Source organism: Bombina bombina, chromosome 5 (genome assembly GCF_027579735.1).
Source record: "Bombina bombina isolate aBomBom1 chromosome 5, aBomBom1.pri, whole genome shotgun sequence".
Taxonomy (NCBI): domain Eukaryota; kingdom Metazoa; phylum Chordata; class Amphibia; order Anura; family Bombinatoridae; genus Bombina; species Bombina bombina.
This window is the reverse complement of record NC_069503.1, coordinates 910276-932553: the sequence shown is the minus strand read 5'-3', so window position 1 is coordinate 932553 and position 22278 is coordinate 910276. Positions and strand designations below refer to the sequence as shown.

At 39.2% G+C, this 22278-nt stretch overlaps 1 protein-coding gene across 1 annotated transcript in view; it reads left to right on the top strand.

Annotated features, from left to right (window-relative positions):
* Nucleotides 1-22278, top strand: part of LOC128659661 (uncharacterized) — a 346545-nt gene that overhangs the window by 82164 nt on the left and 242103 nt on the right. The window contains exon 6 of the mRNA XM_053713230.1: nucleotides 8475-8589. Within this exon, the coding sequence (XP_053569205.1) occupies nucleotides 8475-8589 (115 nt within the window). The remainder of the gene's footprint in view (nucleotides 1-8474; nucleotides 8590-22278) is intronic.

Below are 22278 nucleotides of genomic sequence, written 5' to 3'. Positions count from 1 at the left end.
ATATTACTAGTTGTTACCTCTCTTTAACAATGATAACTATTTGAATACGCAGAACTAAGACCAGTCTTTGCCATTATCTATATGTTTGATCTCTATATAGAGGTCCTTCTCTCTTTTTGTATAAATATGCTACAGCTCATATATATTGTATAAGATACATGTTTCCCTTTGATCCCTTTTCCTCAGATATTTAAAAATAAGTTGTCAAATTGTATTAACTCACGGGATGTATTTGCTTATATTCCTTTTGATGTGATTTATTTCTGAACAACTTCAATAAAAACTATTTTGATGCTAAAACAAGAATACTTTTTCTTTCTTTTCAAGGAAAGAATCTATTTGGTGCTCAACTAGATTCTATTATTTTAACTATTACTGTAGGTAAAGGAGTTTTTCTTCCTCAAAATAAAAAAGGGGAAATTTAAGGCTACCAATCGTTTTTGTTCCTTTCGTCAGAATAGATAACAGAAAACTAATCCCTCACCTAAAGCCCCTGGCTCTAACTGTAGACCACCTTCAAATTGCAATAAATCCAAACAATGTAATAAGCCGAATCCAGCCCCTTAGCCAGCATGAAGGTGCGGCCACCAAGCCAGTTCTTCTGGTAGGGGGCAGACAAAAACACTTTCAAGAATTTTGGTCAGAATGTGTCCGAAATCTATGGATTCAGGGATATCGAATTGGATTCAGAATAAGCCCTCCTATGGGAATATTCTGTCTCACCCATATTCCAAGTTACCCGATAAAGGCCCAAGCATTTCTAAAATGTTTCAGACCTGGAACTCTTGGGAGTAATTGTCCCAGTTCCCTTACAGGAACAAGGGATGGGGTTTTATGCAAATCTCTTCATTGTTCTACAAAATGAAAATTATTTCAGACAAATTTTGGATCTGAAAACTTAAAATCAATTTGTAAGAGTCTCAACTTTCAAGATATAGAAACTATAAGAACTTTTCTACCCTTTGTTAAGCAAGGCCACAATAGACCTATAGGATGCTTACCTTCACATCCCAATATACCCAGATCATTATCAATTTCTGAGATTCTCTTTTCTAGAAAAAGAATTACCAATTTGTTGCTCTTCCTTTTGTCCTAGCAACAGCTCCGATAATTTTTTTCAAAGGTTCTCCATGCCCTTCTATCTGTAATCAGAGTGCAGGGTATTGCAGTGTTTCCTTACTTGGATGATCTCTTGGTTCTAGATTAATCTTTTCATTTAGCAGAATCACACACAAAACAACTATTGTCGTTACTTCAAAGACATGGTTGAGGATCAATTTACCAAAAAGTATTCCTCAGGCAAAAGTCACCTTTTTAGGTTTCCAGATAGTGTCCATGACACTATCTCTGACAGAAAAGAGACGCATAAAATTTGGTTTTAGCTTTTTTTAAACCTTCAGTCTATATCATTCCCTTCGGTGGCTATGTTTATGGAGGTACTAGGCCTCATGATTGCAGCATCGGACGCTATCCCCTTTGCTTGTTTTCATGTGAGACTTCTCCAGCTTTGCATGTTACCCTAATGGTGTATGTATGTATTGGGTACTTGTAAAGCGGGGCTAATCACCCGTAAGAGTCTCAAGGCGATGCTCATTTTATCGACATCGGAAGGATGAAAGGCTGAGTGGACCTCGCCGGGGATCGAACCTGCAACCCTTGGGTTGCTACAGAGCTCAGCAGGGATTACACTCAGATATTACAACTGATATACTTAAATCCCAACACTCAACTGTCTTTGACTTGGTGGTTAAACTACGACTCTATTCTTCAGGGGGCTTCCTTTGCTCGTCCTACCTGGTCTGTAATCATTACAGATGCAAGTCTTTCAGGTTGGACAGCTGTCTGGGGGTCTCTGACAGCACAGGGAGTTTGGTAACCACACATCTTGAGGATTCCAATCAATATCTTCTGAACTCCGTGCTCACATCAGAGCTCTTCAGGCTTGACCTCTGTTGAAGAAGAATCCTTATATCCGTTTTTAGAGAGACAATATCAGTGGCATATGTCAATCATCAAGAAGTAACTCAATGTTCCTTAGCTATGAAAGAAGTATCTCAAATATTTTTTTGGGCGGAATCCAATTCCTGTCTAATAACAGTAGACAACTGGGAGGCGGATTATCTCCGTCGTCAATTTCTACATCCAGGGGAGTGGTCTCTCCACCCAGATGTGTTCTATCTAATTGTACAAATGTGTGGTCTTGCAGAAGTAGATCTGATGGCCTCTTCTTTGAACAAGAAACTTCCCAGGTACCTCTCAAGGTACAGGGATACTCAGACAGAGGTGATAGATGCTCTAGCAGTGCCTTGATCTTACCAGCCTGCTTACATATTTCCACCTCTAGTTCTGCTTCCCAGAATGATTTAAAACATCAAGATAGAACAATCCTCTGTGATTCTAATAGTGCCTGTGTGGCCTCACAGGACTTGGTATGTGGATCTACTTCGGATTTCCAGTTGTCTGCCGTGGTCTCTACCTCTAAGACTAGACCTCCTGTTTCAAGGTCCCGTCTTCCATCCAGATCTCGAGTCTCTAAACTTAATGGCGGGGAAATTAAACATTTAGTTCTCAGTCATAGAGGTTTCTCTGACTCTGTGATTAACACTGATTCAGGCCCGCAAGCCTGTTTCAAGGAAGATCTCTCACAAAGTTTGGTAAACTTATATTCATGGTGTTCTTCTCATGATTACTCTTGGCATTCTTTTAGAATTCCTAGAATTCTTCAGTTTCTTCAGGATGGTTGGATAAAGGTTTGTCTGCAAATTCTTTTGAAAGGACAAATCTCTGCTTTTTCTTCACAGAAAAATTGCTCATCTTCCAGATATCCATTGTTTTGTTCAGGCTTTAATTTGAATAAAACCTGTCATTAAACCAATTTCACCTCCTGGAGTCTAAATCTGTTATTAAAGATTTTGCAGGCTCCTCCTTTTGAGCCCCTATGCATTATTTAGACATTAGACTACTTTCTTGGAAAGTGTTGTTTCTTTTGGCCATCTCTTCCGCTACAAGACTTTCTGAATTGTCTGCTTTCTCTTGTGAGCCTCCTTATCTTATTTTCCATCAAGATAAAGCTGTTTTGCAGACTTAAATCACATTTTTACCTAAGGTTGTTAATTCTGACAACTTTAAAGGGACAGTCAAGTCCAACAAAACTTTCATGATTTAAATAGAGCATGCAATTTTAAACAACTTCCCAATTTACTTTTATCACCGATTTTGCTTTGTTCTCTTGGTATTCTTAGTTGAAAGCTAAGCCTAGGAGGTTCATATGCTAATGTCTTAGACCTTGAAAGACTGCTTGTAATCTGAATGCATTTTGACCACTAGAGGGCATTGGTTCATGTGTTTCCTATAGATGACATTGAGCTCATGCACGTGAAGTGACCTAGGAGTGAGCACTGATTGGCTAAAATGCAAGTCTGTCAAAAGAACTGAAATAAGGGGGCAGTCAGCAGAATCTTAGATACAAGGTAATTACAGAGGTAAATTGTGTATTATAACTGTTGGTTATGCAAAACTGGGGAATGGGTAATAAAGGGATTATCTTTCTTTTTAAACAACAAAAATTCTGGTGTTGACTGTCCCTTTAATAGGGAAATTATTGTTCCTTCCTTATGTCCTAATCCTGAGAATGCTACTGAAAAATCCTTTTATTCCTTGGATGTTGGTCGAGCTTTGAAATATTATGTGGATGCTACTAAAGATTTCAAAGTTCAAAATATCCAGCACCTGGGAATAATATAGGGTGTGCTCGCAACCAGGGTCCTGCAAAAACCCAAATATAAGGAGGAAGCAGCACCACCAAAACTTCATTCAAGCAGGTTTATTCAGCTTGTAAGACAGCCAGACCAATAATGTTATACAACGTTTCGGACACAGTCCTTAGTCATGTATGGCTAAACTAACATAGAACATGTCTTAAATACCAAACAAACCAAACCCATAAACATCTGATCAATATAGGTTAACATCATTTTAGCATAATCAACCTTTAACATCATTTCACAGAGTTCACAACACACAGGAAGCCTATAATATAATCAATACATACTAATACATAACTAAATCACAGGGATGTATATTTATACATAAAAGGTAAACAAACTGAAGTGTCCCAGTTTAATCTGGAAAGGAAAAAAAATAAACAATTTAAAGGCAAACAGGTCAATATCCCTATTCATTCCTTTTTGGAAACGTATCTAATTTGTTGATCCAAAATACCTTTAGTTTTAAGGATTTTAACTCTATTGCCCCCCTCTTAGGAATTTGTATATGTTCCAGGACCTGAAATCTGATTATGTCCTGCAGATAAAAAGTGGTTCGCTACCGGTGCATCCAACTTATTGGTTCTAATGTTGCTTTTATGTTGGTTAATCCGTTCCTGGATACTACGGGTGGTCTCCCCTACGTACCCCAAACCACAAGGTCATTTAATTAAGTAAACCACAAACTCTATTACATATATAAATACCATTGATGCTAAATTTATATCTAGTGTGAGGATGGCTAAACGGTCTATCGTTGAGGCCGGGACCCGACCTGTAAATCTGGTGGCACTTCCGGTACCGGTTACAGACGTAGATGCACATGTAGAGGGAGTGGACGCTCTAGCCCGCAGGGGTCCTCATCGGAATCGATGTCAGGGAAATCCAGCCGGGGAGGCCATAAGCATAAACGCTACAAGCGTGGGAGCTCTGCTACAGCAGAGGAAAGTGCCAGCGAAAGGAGATCAGGTTGGGTGACGACCCGCAGCAGCACACAGTAATAAATATTTCTAAGGTACAACTCACACAAGATGAACTGTCTGACTTTCTTATTGTCTGCAAAAAGCGTATGATACTTTAGAGGTACAGAAAGACCTGCATCGGTTCTATAGAACCATTAAGTTGAAAAGTTTTTTGCTAATGTACCATATAAATCTAATGAATCTCAGATAGGAGGTGTTACTGATATACTACAGTTACAGTTAAAGACACTTGGTTTATAGAATAAAAGTTTGTTCACTCCCACACAGGTTAGCGTAGGGGTACAGTGCTTTATCCAGTTAGTGGAAAGGGACATAGCTGATTTATGTAAAAAACATGTGAAACAGGATAAAAGATATATAGGGCAAGGCTTGTGTAAATCACAGTACACAGCATTGAATGGTTAAAAAAATAACAAACAGTTTATCATTAAGGGGCAGACAAGAGGGTGCTATTGTGTTATTGGATAAGGAGTATTATGTAAACGAAATTAATACTCCATTATCAGATGTTAAAGTATATAAAAAATTACCTGGTAATCCTATCTTTAAAATAAGGAGAGAAATTGATGTATGTATTAATAATGCTAGTAAGAATGGTATTCTAGATAAAGAGACAGCCAGATTCATTTTGGAATCTGATGACATTACTCCTGTTTTATACACCCTCCCTAAGGTGCATAAATGCCTTAATGCTCCTCCTGGCTGCTCTATTGTGGCAGGTATGGGTTCTATCTTATCCAAGGTTTCTATTTATCTGGATAGAGTCCAGTTCTATATAAGTTCTTTCAAGTTCTTATATTAAGGATACAGGGGATTTTTTTGGTCAAACTTCAGAATCTGTCTATTGACCGTGATAAGGGTATACTCTTTAGTCTTGACGTGGCCTCACTATACACCTCAATTTCCCATGAAGCTGGCATTGGAGCTGTGGCTAAAGTATTGAGCCAAACATTGGCTTTTACATCATTACAACAAGAATTTATTATTCAGTTATTAAACATTGTACTTGGTTGTAATTATTTTTTGTTTGGGGATAATTACTACCGGCAGCTTCAAGGGACTGCCATGGGTTCCAATGTCCCCCCTACATACGCCAACATTTATATGAATATCTTTGAAGAATATTTAGTCTATGGTCACCCATTATTTTTATGGTTGGGCGACATTGGGACCCTTGAGAAATGTATGTCTGACCTTAATTAGGCCACCAGTAATATTAAATTTAAACTAGTGTTTAGTGAGGAGAGTGTGGTCTTTTTGGATACTAAGGTATCAAAGAATGCACAAAGTTTTTCTGTGGATTTATATAAAAAGGAAACGTACTGCAATACTCTCCTTCACTACACTAGTGCCCCTCCCCCCCCTCTCTCATCAAATCTCTGCCTAAGAGTCCAATTCCTTAGGGTGAGACGTATTGTGTCTGAAGATAATTTGATAGAGAATAGGTTGAGGGAGATGGGTGATCGGTTTAGATCTAAGGGAATACCCTAATGACTTAATTGAGGCTGAGATTGAGAATGCCCTTAAAACTTCTAGGCAGTCACTTTTAAAGAGGAAAAATCAGATAGACTAGTGTTTATTAGTCAATACTCCTCTCTGAGTTTACAGATTCAAAAAGTATTATGCCGACATTGGCATGTCTTAAGGACCTATGACTCTGTTATAGAGTTTGGTAAACCATTTATGCCCACTTATAAAAGAGGTAAGAACCTCAAGGATTCATTGGTCTGTGCAGATATTGGCCCCTTTAAAAAACAAAACAAAACTGGGGTACAGAGCTACATTGGGAAAAAGAATTGGGGGAATTTTCCTTGTTTGGGATGCTCAAATTGTAACAGCATTATTAAAGGTCCGGTGTTTAGCCATCCTTGCACTGGATATAAATTTAACATCTCAGGTTTTTATACATGTAATAGAGTTTGTTGTTTACTTAATTAAATGTCCTTGTTGTTTGGGGTACGTAGGGGAGACCACCCATAGTATCCGGGAACGGATTAACCAACATAAAAGCAACATTAGAACCAATAAGTTAGATGCACCGGTAGTGAACCACTTTTTATCTGCGGGACATAATCTTAATCAACTCAGATTTCAGGTCCTTGAACATATACAAATTCCTAAGGGGGGGGACAATAGAGTTAAAATCCTTAAAACTAGAGAGGTATTTTGGATCAAAAAATTAGATACAATGTTTCCAAAAGGAATGAATATGGATTTTGACCGGTTTGCCTTTAAATTGTTTTTTTTTTTTTTCTTTTCCAGATTAAACTGGGATACTTCAGTTTGTTTACCTTTTATGTATAAATATACATCCCTGTGATTCGGTTATGTATTAGTATGTATTGATTATATTATAGGCTTCCTGTGTGTTGTAAACTCTATGAAATGATGTAAAGGGTTAACCTATATGGAGCAGGTGTTTATGGCTTGTTTGGTATTTAAAACAGTCATGTATGGCTAAACTAACATAGAACATAAGGACTGTGTCCGTAACGTTGTATAAGATTATTGGTCTGGCTGTCTTACAAGCTGAATAAACTTGCTTGAATGAAGTTTTGGTGGTGCTACTTCCTCCTTTCTTCCTACTAAAGATTTCTGACTGACTTCTAGTCTGTTATTTTTTTCTGGTTCTAGGAAAGGTCAGAAAGCCTCTGCTATTTCTTTAGCCTCTTGGTTAAAACTTTTGATTCACAAAGCTTATTTGGAGGCGGGCCAGTCTCTGCCTCAAAGAATTACAGCTCATTCTACAAGATCAGCTGCCACTTCTTGGGCTTTCAAGAATGAGGCTTCAGTGGATGAAATCTGCAAAGCGGCCACTTGGTCCTCTCTGCATACCTTTACTAAATTTTACCATGTTGATGTTTTAGCCTCTTCAGAAGCAGCTTTTGGTAGAAAGGTCATTTAGGCAGTTTTCTCAGTTTGATGATGGAGCTTATACTTTGTTTTTGTTTTTTGTCATAAAATACTTTATTTATTATAGTGAAATAAAACTGATTTTATTTTATCCCTCCTATTGTTACTCGTGGACTTCCACATCCTTGGGTATTATATCCCATCAGTAACTAGCTTGTGGACTGTCGCCACCTATATGAAAGAAAACATAATTTATGTAAGAACTTCATGTGGCGAGAGTCCATGAGACCCACCTATTTTTTGGGGGTTATATTTTTTATAGAATGCACATCTTTTTTCCTGTTCCTCCTCCTTAAACACCTCACCACTTGGCTATAAGTTAAACTGAGGTATGAGTGAAGTGGACGGGGTATTTATAGGTGCTTGAGGTTTGGGAAACTTTACCTCCTCCTGGTATGAATGTATATCCCATATGTAACGGCTCTTACATAAATTATGTTTTTATTTTTTACTTTAAATGGGAATAAAGCACTTTGGATTGTAATACACAGTGGTAATGTAGTACCAAAGCTCAGTAGTTCACTTTCATTATATTTTAGCCCCATTTACCTGTAACTGAAGAATTGTAATTTTCCATTTCTAAAAACTAGTAGTGCACATTGCAGACATCACAAGCCTAACTTGAGCTCAGCAGAAGTGATAAGATAAAATACAGAAAAACAATGCAAGTAGCCTTTTCTACTAAAGTAACAAGTCTGGATTGCCTGGTAGTGTTAATGTGTTCGGAAAGTTTTCACATGTTAATGTATTGCTACAGAGCAATCTTGTAATTATGTATTTAATGTTGCTGTCGTCTTTATTTTTTTTTCTGCAGGGTCCAAAGCTCCTCTTTTTCCTTCTCCACTCCATATCGAAAGTTTGTTACAATTCGGCGCAAATCGCCAGCTCGCAACTTGAGGCTAAGAAATGGGAGACCACCCAGTGAAAAGGTAACGGGACTTGACATATCCTGGCTGGTACAGGATCTGCTTCATGTTAACATTTCTCGCTAACAGAATCTCCTATTCAGTACTGCTGGGTGTATTTCTTTCATGTAATTGGCAAGAGTCCATGAGCTAGTGACGTATGGGATATACAATCCTACCAGGAGGGGCAAAGTTTCCCAAACCTCAAAATGCCTATAAATACACCCTCCACCACACCCACAATTCAGTTTTACAAACTGCGTCCCTATGGAGGTGGTGAAGTAAGTTTGTGCTAAGATTTCTACGTTGATATGCGCTTCTCAGCATTTTGAAGCCCAATTCCTCTCAGAGTACAGTGAATGTCAGAGGGACGTGGAGAGTATTACATATTGAATGCAATGATTTTCCTAACAGGGGTCTATTTCATAGGTTCTCTGTTATCGGTCATAGAGATTAAAATTTTAAGAAATATTTTTTACCTGGGGTTTAGTCTTTTTTTCAAAATTGACAAAATTTTTCTTGCAGATTGCGGGCAGTATTAGGCCCGCGGTTGCGCCAAATGCTAGACTTTATTGCGTCATTCTTGGCGCAATAATATTTTGGCGCAAAAGTACGTCCGTTGACGCAAGTTCGTAATTTCCGGCGTCGTAGTTGATGCCGAGTTCCTTACACAGGGTTGCGTCGTTAGTGGTGCGAGTGTGTCATTTCCGGATGTTGTTGGTGCCAAAAAAATTTCAGTTACATTGTGCGTCATACTTGGCGCCAATTTTTTTTTATTAAATACCCCATTGCTATTTGCCTCTTGCCTTTTTCTATGTCAGAGGGCTATGCTATTTGCATTCTTTTCCCATTCCTGAAACTGTCATATAAGGAAATTGACAAATTTTGCTTTATATGTTGTTTTTTATTTTACATTCTGCAAGATGTCTCAATCTGATCCTGCCTCAGAAGTATCTGTTGGAACTTTGCTGCCTGATATTGGTTCTACTAAAGCTAAGTGCATTATATTTCCGAATGCCATTTGTATTGGTTATCATGATAAACTTTTACATGCAGATATTGTGTCCTTCAGTAAATAGTACATTGCCTGTTGTTGTTGTTCCTTCAACTTTTAATGTACATGTTATACCTATGAAAATTTAAAGAATTTGTTTCTGATTCTATTCAGAAGGCTTTGTCTACTATTCTGCCTTCTAATTAATATAAAGATCTTTTAAAACTTCTCATAAGGTTGATGAAATTTTTAATGACCGAGAACATAATGAATTATCCTCCTCTGATGAGGATCTATCTGATTCAGAAGATCCTTCCTCAGATATTGACACTAACAAACCTACTTATTTATTTAAAATGAAGTATTTTCGTTCTTTGTTAAGAAGTGTTAATTATTTTGAATATCGTGGAAACTAGTCCTCTTGATATTAGAACTAGTAAATTATGTTTTTAAACCTCCTGTGGTTACTCCAGAGGTTTTTTTTCCTGTTTCTGATGCTATTTCTGATATGATTTCTAAGGAATGGAATAAGCCGGGTACTTCTTTTATTCCTTCTTCAAGGTTTAAAAATTGTATCTTTTTACCAGCAATTTCTATAGAATTTTGGGAAAAGATCCTCAAAGTTGATGGGGCTATTTCTACTCTTGCTGAACGTACCTTTATTCCTATAGAAGATAGTACTTAAGTTCCTTTAGATAGGAAACTTGAATCTTATCTAAGGAAAGCTGAATTATATTCAGGTCGTCTCAGGCCTGCAATTTCTTTGGCTGATTTTGCCGCTGCATCAACATTTTTGTTGGAGAATTAGCGCAACAAGAATTGGATTCTGATTTATCTAGTATTGTTCGCTTACTGCTACATACTAATCAGTTCTGATGCCATTTTTTTATATCATCAAGATTGATGTTAGATCTATGTCTTTAGCTATTTTTAGCTAAAAGAGTTTTGAGGCTTAAATCTTGGAATGCTGTTATGACTTTTTAAGTCTAGATTGCTATCTCTTTCTTTCCAAGCTATTAAGAGACCTAAGGGTAAATATAGAGCTTCTAATCGTTTTCGTTCTTTTTGTCAAATAAGGAACAAAAACCTAATCCTTCCCTATGGAATCTGTTTCCATTTGGTAACCTTCATTAATTGGAATAAATCCAACCCATTTAAGAAACCAAAAGCCAGCCCCTAAGTCTGCATGAAGGTGCGACTCTCATTCCAGCTCAGCTGGTAGGGGGCAGATTAAGGTTTTTTTCAAGGATGTTTGGATAAATTCTGTCCAAAATCAATGGTTTCAGAGTATTGTCTCTCAGGGGTATCGAATAGGATTGAGTAAATCCTCCTGTGAGAAGATTGTTTGTTTTTCTCTCACGCATCCCAGCAAATCCAGTTAAAGCTCAGGCTTTCCTGAAGTGTGTTTCAGACCTGGAATTCAGGGGTAGTCATGCCAGTTCCTTTTCAGGAACAAGGTCTGGGGTTTTATTCAAATCTATTCTTTGTCCCAAAGAAGGAAATTTCATTCAGACCAATTCTGGATCTGAAAATTTTGAATTGTTATGTAAGAGTACCAACTTTCAAATGGTGACTTTAAGGACTGCTCTGCCTTTTATTCAGCAAGGACATTTTAGGTCCACAATGGATTTGCAGAATGTATACCTTCATATTCCGATTCATTCAGATCATTATCAGTTCCTGAGATTCTCTTTTCTAGACAAGCATTACCAATTTGTTGTTCTTCCTTTGGACTAGCAACTGCTCAAATAATCTTTTTTTTAAAGGTTCTAGGTGCCCTGCTTTATGGAAACCAGAGAGCAGGGTATTGCGGTGTTTCCTTATTTGGACGATATCTTGGTACTAGCTCAGTCTTTACGTTCTGCAGAATCTCACACAAATCAACTAGTGTTGTTTCTTCAAAAACATGGTTGGAGGATCAATTTACCAAAAAGTTTCTTGATTCCTCAGACAAGGGTCACCTTTTTTAGGTTTCCAGATAGATTCAGTGTCCATGACTTTGTCTCTAACAGTCAAGAGACGTTTGAAAGTGGTTGCAGCCTGTCGGCACCTTCAGTCTCAGACATTCCCTTCAGTGGTTATGTGCATGTAAAATTTAGGTCTTATGACTGCAGCATCGGACGCGATTCCCTTTGTTCGTTTTTCACATGAGACCTCTCCAGCTTTGTTTGCTTAATCCATGGTGCAGGGATTATACAAAGATATCACAATTGAATCCTTAAATCCCAATGTTTGACACTCTCTGACGTGGTGGTTAAATCACCAGCGTTTAGTTCAAGGGGCTTTCTCTTAAGTGTATCCAGTCCACGGATCATCCATTACTTGTGGGATATTCTCCTTCCCAACAGGAAGTTGCAAGAGGATCACCCACAGCAGAGCTGCTATATAGCTCCTCCCCTCACTGCCATATCCAGTCATTCTCTTGCAACTCTCAACAAAGATGGACGTAGTAAGAGGAGAGTGGTGTATTATAGTTAGTTTTTTAACTTCAATCAAAAGTTTGTTATTTTTAAATGGTACCGGAGTGTACTGTTTCATCTCAGGCAGCATTAGAAGAAGAATCTGCCTGTGATTTCTATGATCTTAGCAGAAGTAACTAAGATCCTTTGCCGTTCTCACATATTCTGAGGAGTGAGGTAACTTCAGAGGGGGAATGGCGTGCAGGTTTTCCTGTAATAAGGTATGTGCAGTTAACATATTTCTAGGGATGGAATTTGGTAGAAAAATGCTGCTGATACCGGATTAATGTAAGTTAAGCCTTAAATGCAGTGATAGTGACTGGTATCAGGCTTATTACCAGAGATACATACTCTTATAAAAGTGTAATATAAAACATTTGCTATCATGTTAATCGTTTTTATATATGTTTGGTGACAAAACTTATTGGGGCCTAGTTTTTTTCCCCACATGGCTGGCTTGATTTTTGCCTAGTAACAGGCTTTCCACTGTTGCAATATGAGTGGGAAGGGCCTATTTTAGTGCTTTTCTGTGCAGATAAAAATACTGACAGAGACATTCAGCTTCCCTCTGCATGATACAGGACATCTCTGAAGGGCTCAAAAGGCTTCAAAGTCGTGTTTGAGGAGGGTAACAATCACAGTAGACTGTGGCAGTTGTTGTGAATGTGTTTAAAAAACGTTTTTGTCATTTATTATTCTGTTTTTGTTATTAAAGTGGATGTAAATTTTTTACATATTGACCTCCCAAATCTGTTCTTATGCACTCTTTTATCAATACCGCATACTTTTTTTATTTATATACTGAACAAATAAAGTAATAATTACGTTAGTAACTTTGCTCCGTTTTCAGGCTGAGCTCCTCCCATCCATAACTTCCTTTCTTTTCAGCGCATAACGTCTAGAGTGGTCCCACCCGCTCTATGACGTATTACCCTTGCACGTTCACGATGGCTCCCTTTTGTGCGCATGCGCTTGTAATTTATTCTTAGAGTATGCTTAGAGTAATTCATGCTTAGAGCTTGTGCGCGCAGCGCTTATAAAGCCAGCTCAAGTGGTTTTACGCATGCGCATATAAAATACGCATGCGCAGAAATTGAAAATGACGTTACGAAAAAGGGGCTGGACGCCACGGGGTACGCCACATAATTAGTTTAGGCAAATGTCAATCAATGTAAGGAAAGCGGAACAAAATGGCGGGCGGAGGGAGAAATCAAGACTTTTATAGTTATAGAGGTATATACATCGCTATTATATTATGTTTTAACAAAATTCATTAATTAAACTTATGCTATTTTTTGATGATAAAGCTGTTGTGATTGTCGAGTAGCAGTGAGTTTACATCCACTTTAAGGGGTTAATCATCCATTTGCAAGTGGGTGCAATGCTCTGCTGACTTGTTACATACACTGTAAAAATATTATTAGTGTAACTGCCTTTTTTCACTGTTATTTCAAATTTTGTCAAAATTTGTTTCTCTTAAAGGCACAGTAACGTTTTTTTATATTGCTTGTTAACTTGCTTTAAAGTGTTTTCCAAGCTTGCTAGTCTCATTGCTAGTCTGTACAAACATGTCTGAAACAGTGGATACTTGTTCATTATGTTTAAAAGCCATGGTGGAGCCCCATAGGAGAATGTGTACTAAATGTATTGATTTCACCTTAAACAGTAAAGATCAGTCTTTATCTATAAAAGAATTGTCACCAGAGGGGTCTGTCGAGGGGGAAGTTATGCCGACTAACTCTCCCCACGTGTCGGACCCTTCGCCTCCCGCTCAAGGGACGCACGCTAATATGGCGCCAAGTACATCAGGGACGCCCATAGCGATTACTTTGCAGGACATGGCTGCAATCATAAATATTACCCTGTCAGAGGTATTATCCAGATTGCCTGAATTGAGGGGCAAGCGCGATAGCTCTGGGGTTAGACGAGATACAGAGCACATAGATGCTGTAAGAGCCATGTCTGATACTGCGTCACAATATGCAGAACCTGAGGACGGAGAGCTTCAGTCTGTGGGTGACGTCTCTGAATCGGGGAGACCTGATTCAGAGATTTCTAATTTTAAATTTAAGCTTGAGAACCTCCGTGTATTGCTTGGGGAGGTATTAGCTGCTCTGAATGACTGTGACACAATTGCAGTGCCAGAAAAATTGTGTAGGCTGGATAAATACTATGCAGTGCCGGTGAGTACTGATGTTTTTCCAATACCTAAAAGGCTTACAGAAATTATTAGTAAGGAGTGGGATAGGCCGGTGTGCCCTTTTCCCCACCTCCTATATTTAGAAAAATGTTTCCAATTGATGCCACTACACGGGACTTATGGCAGACTGTCCCTAAGGTGGAGGGAGCAGTTTCTACTTTAGCAAAGCGTACCACTATACCGGTTGAGGACAGTTGTGCTTTTTCAGATCCAATGGATAAAAAATTGGAGGGTTACCTTAAGAAAATGTTTATTCAACAAGGTTTTATTTTACAGCTCCTTGCATGCATTGCGCCTGTCACTGCTGCGGCGGCATTCTGGTTTGAGGCCCTGGAAGAGGCCATCCATACAGCTCCATTGACTGACATTGTTGACAAGCTTAGAACTCTTAAGCTAGCTAACTCATTTGTTTCTGATGCCATTGTTCATTTGACTAAACTAACGGCTAAGAATTCCGGATTCGCCATCCAGGCGCGTAGGGCGCTATGGCTCAAATCCTGGTCAGCTGATGTGACTTCAAAGTCTAAATTACTCAACATTCCTTTCAAGGGGCAGACCTTATTCGGGCCTGGTTTGAAAGAAATTATTGCTGACATTACTGGAGGTAAGGGTCATACCCTTCCTCAGGACAGGGCCAAATCAAAGGCCAAACAGTCTAATTTTCGTGCCTTTCGAAATTTCAAGGCAGGTGCAGCATCAACTTCCTCTGCTTCAAAACAAAAGGGAACTTTTGCTCAATCCAAGCAGGCCTGGAAACCTAACCAGTCCTGGAACAAGGGCAAGCAGGCCAGAAAGCCTGCTGCTGCCTCTAAGACAGCATGAAGGAGCAGCCCCCTATCCGACAACGGATCTAGTAGGGGGCAGACTCTCTCTCTTCGCCCAGGCGTGGGCAAGAGATGTTCAGGATCCCTGAGCGTTGGAGATCATATCTCAGGGATATCTTCTGGACTTCAAAGCTTCTCCTCCACAAGGGAGATTTCACCTTTCAAGATTATCTGCAAACCAGATAAAGAAAGAGGCATTCCTAAGCTGCGTACAAGATCTCCTTGTAATGGGAGTGATCCATCCAGTTCCGCGGACGGAACAAGGACAGGGGTTTTATTCAAATCTGTTTGTGGTTCCCAAAAAAGAGGGAACCTTCAGACCAATTTTGGATTTAAAGATCCTAAACAAAAAAAAAATCAATTTTACCCATGATCCAAGAGGGTCAGTACATGACCACAGTGGACTTAAAGGATGCCTACCTTCACATTCCGATTCACAAGAATCATCATCAGTTCCTGAGGTTTGCCTTTCTAGACAGGCATAACCAATTTGTAGCTCTTCCATTCGGGTTGGCTACAGCCCCAAGAATTTTTACAAAGGTTCTGGGCTCATTTCTGGCGGTCCTAAGACCGCGAGGCATAGCGGTGGCTCCTTACCTGGACGATATCCTGATACAGGCGTCAAGCTTTCAAATTGCCAAATCTCATACAGAGATAGTTCTGGCATTCCTGAGGTCGCATGGGTGGAAAGTGAACGAAGAAGAGAGTTCTCTATCTCCTCTCACGAGGGTTTCCTTCCTAGGGACTCTAATAGATTCTGTAGAAATTAAAATTTACCTGACGGAGTCCAGGTTATCAAAACTTCTAAATGCTTGCCGTGTTCTTCATTCCATTCCGCGCCCCACGGTGGCTCAGTGCATGGAAGTAATCGGCTTAATGGTAGCGGCGATGGACATAGTGCCATTCGCGCACCTGCATCTCAGACCGCTGCAATTATGCATGCTCAGTCAGTGGAATGGGGATTACACAGATTTGTCCCCTCTACTAAATCTGGATCAGGAAACCAGAGATTCTCTTCTCTGGTGGTTATCTCGGGCCCATCTGTCCAAGGGTATGATCTTTCGCAGACAAGATTGAACAATTGTAACAACAGATGCCAGCCTTCTAGGTTGGGGTGCAGTCTGGAACTCCCTGAAGGCTCAGGGTTCATGGACTCAGGAGGAGAAACTCCTCCCAATAAATATTCTGGAGTTAAGAGCAATATTCAATGCTCTTCTGGCTTGGCCTCAGCTAGCACACTGAGGTTCATCAGATTTCAGTCGGACAACATCACGACTGTGGCTTACATCAACCATCAAGGGGGAACCAGGAGTTCCCTAGCGATGTCAGAAGTCTCCAAGATAATTCGCTGGGCAGAGACTCACTCTTGCCACCTGTCAGCGATCCATATCCCAGGTGTAGAGAATTGGGAGGCGGATTTTCTAAGTCGTCAGACTTTTCATCCGGGGGAATGGGAACTCCATCCGGAGGTGTTTGCTCAATTGGTTCTCCGTTGGGGCAAACCAGAATTGGATCTCATGGCGTCTCGCCAGAACGCCAAGCTTCCTTGCTACGGATCCAGGTCCAGGGACCCAGAAGCAGCACTGATAGATGCTCTAGCAGCGCCTTGGTTCTTCAACCTGGCTTATGTGTTTCCACCGTTTCCTCTGCTCCCTCGTCTGATTGCCAAAATCAAACAGGAAAGAGCATTGGTGATATTGATAGCGCCTGCGTGGCCACGCAGGACCTGGTATGCAGACCTAGTGGACATGTCATCCTTTCCACCATGGACTCTGCCTCTGAGACAAGACCTTCTAATACAAGGTCCTTTCAATCATCCGAATCTACTTTCTCTGAGACTGACTGCATGGAGATTGAACGCTTGATCCTAACAAAGCGTGGCTTCTCCGAGTCAGTAATTGATACCTTAATACAGGCACGAAAGCCTGTCACCAGGAAAATTTACCACAAGATATGGCGTAAATATCTTCATTGGTGTGAATCCATGAATTACTCATGGAGTAGGGTTAGGATTCCTAGGATATTGTCCTTCCTCCAAGAGGGTTTGGACAAAGGATTATCAGCTAGTTCTTTAAAGGGACAGATTTCTGCTCTGTCTATTCTTTTACACAAGCGCCTGGCAGAAGTTCCAGACGTTCAGGCATTTTGTCAGGCTTTAGTTAGAATTAAGCCTGTGTTTAAACCTGTTGCTCCTCCATGGAGCTTAAACTTGGTTCTTAAAGTTCTTCAAGGGGTTCCGTTTGAACCCCTTCATTCTATTGATATCAAACTTCTTTCATGGAAAGTTCTTTTTCTGATGGCTATTTCCTCGGCTCGAAGAGTCTCTGAGTTATCTGCCTTACATTGTGATTCTCCTTATCTGATCTTTCATTCAGATAAAGTTGTTCTGCGTACAAAACCTGGGTTTTTACCTAAGGTGGTTTCTAACAAGAATATCAATCAAGAGATTGTTGTTCCATCATTATGTCCTAATCCTTCTTCAAGAAGGAACGTCTTTTGCATAATCTAGACGTAGTCCATGCCTTGAAGTTTTACTTACAGGCTACAAAAGATTTTCGCCAAACATCTAACCTGTTTGTTGTTTACTCTGGACAGAGGAGAGGTCAGAAGGCCTCGGCAACCTCTCTTTCTTTTTGGCTTCGGAGTATAATCCGTTTAGCCTATGAGACTGCTGGATAGCAGCCTCCTGAAAGGATTACAGCTCATTCTACTAGAGCTGTGGCTTCCACCTGGGCCTTTAAAAATGTGGCCCTGTTGAACAGATTTGCAAGGCTGCAACTTGGTCTTCCCTTCATACTTTTTCCAAATTTTATAAATTTGATACTTTTGCTTCTTCGGAGGCTGTTTTTGGGAGAAAGGTTCTACAGGCAGTGGTTCCTTCCGTTTAAGTTCCTGCCTTGTCCCTCCCATCATCCGTGTACTTTAGCTTTGGTATTGGTATCCCACAAGTAATGGATGATCCGTGGACTGGATACACTTAACAAGAGAAAACATAATTTATGCTTACCTGATAAATTTATTTCTCTTGTAGTGTATCCAGTCCACGGCCCGCCCTGTCCTTTTCAGGCAGGTCTAAATTTTAATTAAACTACAGTCACCACTGCACCCTATGGTTTCTCCTTTCTCGGCTTGTCGAATGACTGGATATGGCAGTGAGGGGAGGAGCTATATAGCAGCTCTGCTGTGGGTGATCCTCTTGCAACTTCCTGTTGGGAAGGAGAATATCCCACAAGTAATGGATGATCCGTGGACTGGATACACTACAAGAGAAATAAATTTATCAGGTAAGCATAAATTATGTTTTTTTTGTTCGACTAACCTGGACTATGATCACTACAGATGCAAGTCTTTCAGGTTACGGAGCTGTTTGGGGATCTCTGACAGCACAAGGGGTTTAGAAATCTCAAGAGGCGAGATTACCAATCAATATTTCAGAACTCTGTGCAATTTTCAGAGCTCTTCAGTTTTGGCCTCTGTTGAAGAGAGATCCGTTCATTTATTTTCAAACAGACAGTATCACAGATAGTGGCATTTGTCAATTAGCAGGGTGGGACTCACAGTCCACAAGCTATGAAAGAAGTATCTCATATACTTGCTTGGGCGGAATCCAGCTCCTGTCTAAATTCTGCGGTGCATATCCCAGGTATAGACATTGGGAGGCGGATTATCTCAGCCGTTAGACTTTACATCCGGGGGGGGGGTCCCTCCATCCAGATGTGTTTTCTCAGATTGTTCAGATATGGGGTCTTTTAGAGATAGATCTGATGGCCTCTCATCTAAACAAGAGACTTCCCAGATGCCTGTCCAGGGATTTTCAGGCGGAAGTAGTGGGTGCGCTGATACTTCCTTGGTGTTATCAACCTGCTTATATTTTCCTGCCTCTAGTTCTTCTTCCAAGAGTGATTTTCAAAATCATCATGGAACAATCGTTTGTGTTGCTGGTGGCTCCAGCATGGCCTCATAGGTTTTGGTATGCGGGTCTTGTTCGGATGTCCAGCTGCCAACCTTGGCCACTTCCGTTAAGGCCCGACCTACTGTCTCAAGGTCCGTTTTTCCATCAGGTTCTCAAATCATTAAATTTGAAGGTATGGAAATTGATCGCTTAGTGCTAAGTCATAGAGGTTTCTCTGACTCAGTGATTAATACTATGTTACAGGCTCGTAAATCTGTTTCTAGAAAGATTTATTATTGAGTTTGGAAGACTTACATTTCATGGTGTTCTTCTCATAAATTCTATTGGCATTCTTTTAGAGTTGCAAGAATTTTACAGTTTCTTCAGGATGGTTTGGATTAGGTTTTGTCTGCAAGTTCCTTGAAGGGACAAATCTCTGCTCTTTCTTTTTTATTCACAGAAAGATTGCTAAACTTCCTGATATTCACTGTTTTATACAGGCTTTAGTTCGTATTAAGCCTGTCATTAAATCATTCTCTCCTCCTTGGAGTCTTAATTTGGTTCTGAAGGCTTTACAGCATACAGCATATTGAGCCTATGCATTCTTTATACATTTATCTACTTTCTTGGAAAGTGTTGTTCCTTTTGGCCATCTCTTCTGCTAGAAGAGTTTCTGAGCGTTCTGCTCTTTCTTGTGAATCTCCTTTTCTGATTTTTCATCAGGATAAGGCGTATTTGCGGACTTCATTTAATTTTTTTCCTAAGGTTGTGAATTCTAACAACATTAGTAGAGAAATTGTTGTCCCTTCCTTGTGTCCTAATCCTAAGAATTCTTTAGAAAGATCTTTACATTCTTTGGATGTGAAAAGGTGAGAGTAAGCGCTAAAAGAGCTTAAAAGGCTAACGAACTTGTGGCTAAATCTTACAATTTATTACCTTCGATAAAGGCTAAACATAAATAAATATCACAATAAAACCACAATAACACAATAAAATTAGAAACATGGATCCATGTCTAACTACTAAAAACATAAGTACATAATAAAATCTCCTGGGAGATGCGAATTACAGTGGGAGTGTTGACACTCCTTGATAGTGATACACAAGTGTGGGAAGTTGAATAAAAATACAAATATTAATACTTATAAGCAAAGTTAAACCATAAAACGATACCAAACTCACAATGTCAATCAAATGTAAAGTCAATCAAAAATGGTGAAAAAAATGGTGGAAAAAGTAAAATGTGAATGTTCGTATTAAACCGTGGGTGTGTCCTCCAACGTTGCTGATGGGTAGTGAGAGATCTATAGTCAAATATAGATGTTAGATGAAGTTGTAGATAAAATGAGTGAAAAATAAGTAAAAAATAAGTAAAAAATATATATAATTCAACCTTTAGGCAAAGGTCATTAGAACCAAAAGGCAAAAAACAAAAAGCAAAAAATAGAAAAAATAATAATAAAATCCACTTTGGTGAAATCAAATATGAAATGTAGCAATCCAAAAAAGATAGCGTTCGTGTTAGTTGTGTGCAAAAAATGGGGGATTAAAACAAATTTTGTGCCCAGTGAGTTCAATGTCCCATCCGATATTAAAAGTAAAATCACAATAAATAGCGACAAAAAAAACCTGTAGGAAAACAAAGAAAAACAAAATAGTGCAACACTGTATACAATAGATAATAATGGTAATTAAAATCAAGCTCACCAGTATGCCAACGCGTTTCGGCCTAGATTAGGCCTTTCTCAAGACTATACTGTGTAGTGATCTCTGGGAGCTTTAAATAGAGAGTGTGAGAAAACAATTGGTGCCGTTTTGGCGCCAAAATCGGAAAGACTTCCCTTTCCTGTTTGCCCCATTGCATCTCTGGGATGTTTCCTGTAGTTTCTATCCTATTCCCATCCAACCTGTATTAGTTGTAAATTAGAGAGCCTTTATTCTATATACTGGTCTAGAAATGGCCTTATTGTTCCTAAGGGTTATTTGGCAATCATTCCGGTACTCTTCTACAGTGGCTATATACATCCTTTATGTATAGTAATAAATTGTTTGCTGTCTGCGGACTGATTTCCCTTTTTTCTGTGTCGATGTTATTATTAGGGAATGGATGCTTACTTTAGATCAACCTAATCCCTATATAGTCAGAAGTGCTCAAATCGGAAGACACCGGATGTTTACACAGCCGACTTCCGCCTTAGCTCCTTGGATGCGCTCAGATCGGGAGATACCGGATGCTTTCACAGCCGACTTCCGCCCTGATTGATTTGCTCCATTACGTTATGGAGTGTGACCGGAAGTGAAGTCATGTCTTCCGGTTTGGCTTCTGGTTGTTGTGGTAGATTACCACATTTGTCAGTTTTATTGTCAATGCCGGTTTTGGTTAGAACCTGATATGTCCATATTTAGGCTTTAGCTTCATATGTATGTGCATTTTAAAAGTAAATCAGAGTGAAATTGTCAAATGAATATATTTAGTAAATTGGTGGGATATATATTCAGAGTCTTCATGATATTATGAAACTTCTTAATCTGTCACTACTTTGTGGAACGGCTATAATTATCTAGCTTTTCTCAATATTTGTAACGATCTCTATTCTGATCTGTTAGTCTGTATTTGAAAAAAGACTAATAAAACAGATTAAACCCTGTGTTTGTGTATTTCTCACTACCTACTGTTATGATCAACAGAGGTGAGGTGGATCTGTTATATATATCCTAAAATGGAGTTTTAGAGTTCACCGGAGTTGTTATCTTTCTGTTAAGTGAACCCGTTAGTTATGGATACACTGAGAGTTTGGACCTTACTGTTCTTTCAGATGAAGTTATAAACTCAAGGTACTTGAGTGGTACATTGGATAAATACGTGGGTGTCTTACTAAGGGTGGCTATTTTTCAAATATAAGCTGGGGTCAGATAATGATCAAGGAGATATATTCTTATAGATGACTTATGTTGGATATTCTAACATACATAGTGTAACTATATTTGGATCCTTAGTTTGCTTGTTGTGCTTTAGGATTTACCATTTTATTCTTCATTGGGCTATAATTTATGGGTCAGATTGTGAACGAGGGATCTACTAATGAGGGATTCATGTTCCATTCGAAAGTTCTATCCTAAGTAAATGTCTAGGTGTTGTTGAATTAGATATTACTGAATGATTTCTTAAAAACTGTTTTCTAAATAGTTATTTTTGGTGTATGGATCTGTTGTCAGACATAATGTACTATTGTTTATATCATTCTTTGTGTCCATTATATTTATACTGGTATATTTCTATACTACAGTAAATTTCTAACTGATACTTGGTTCTTGTCTTTATTATAGAGTTTTGTAAGCACCCT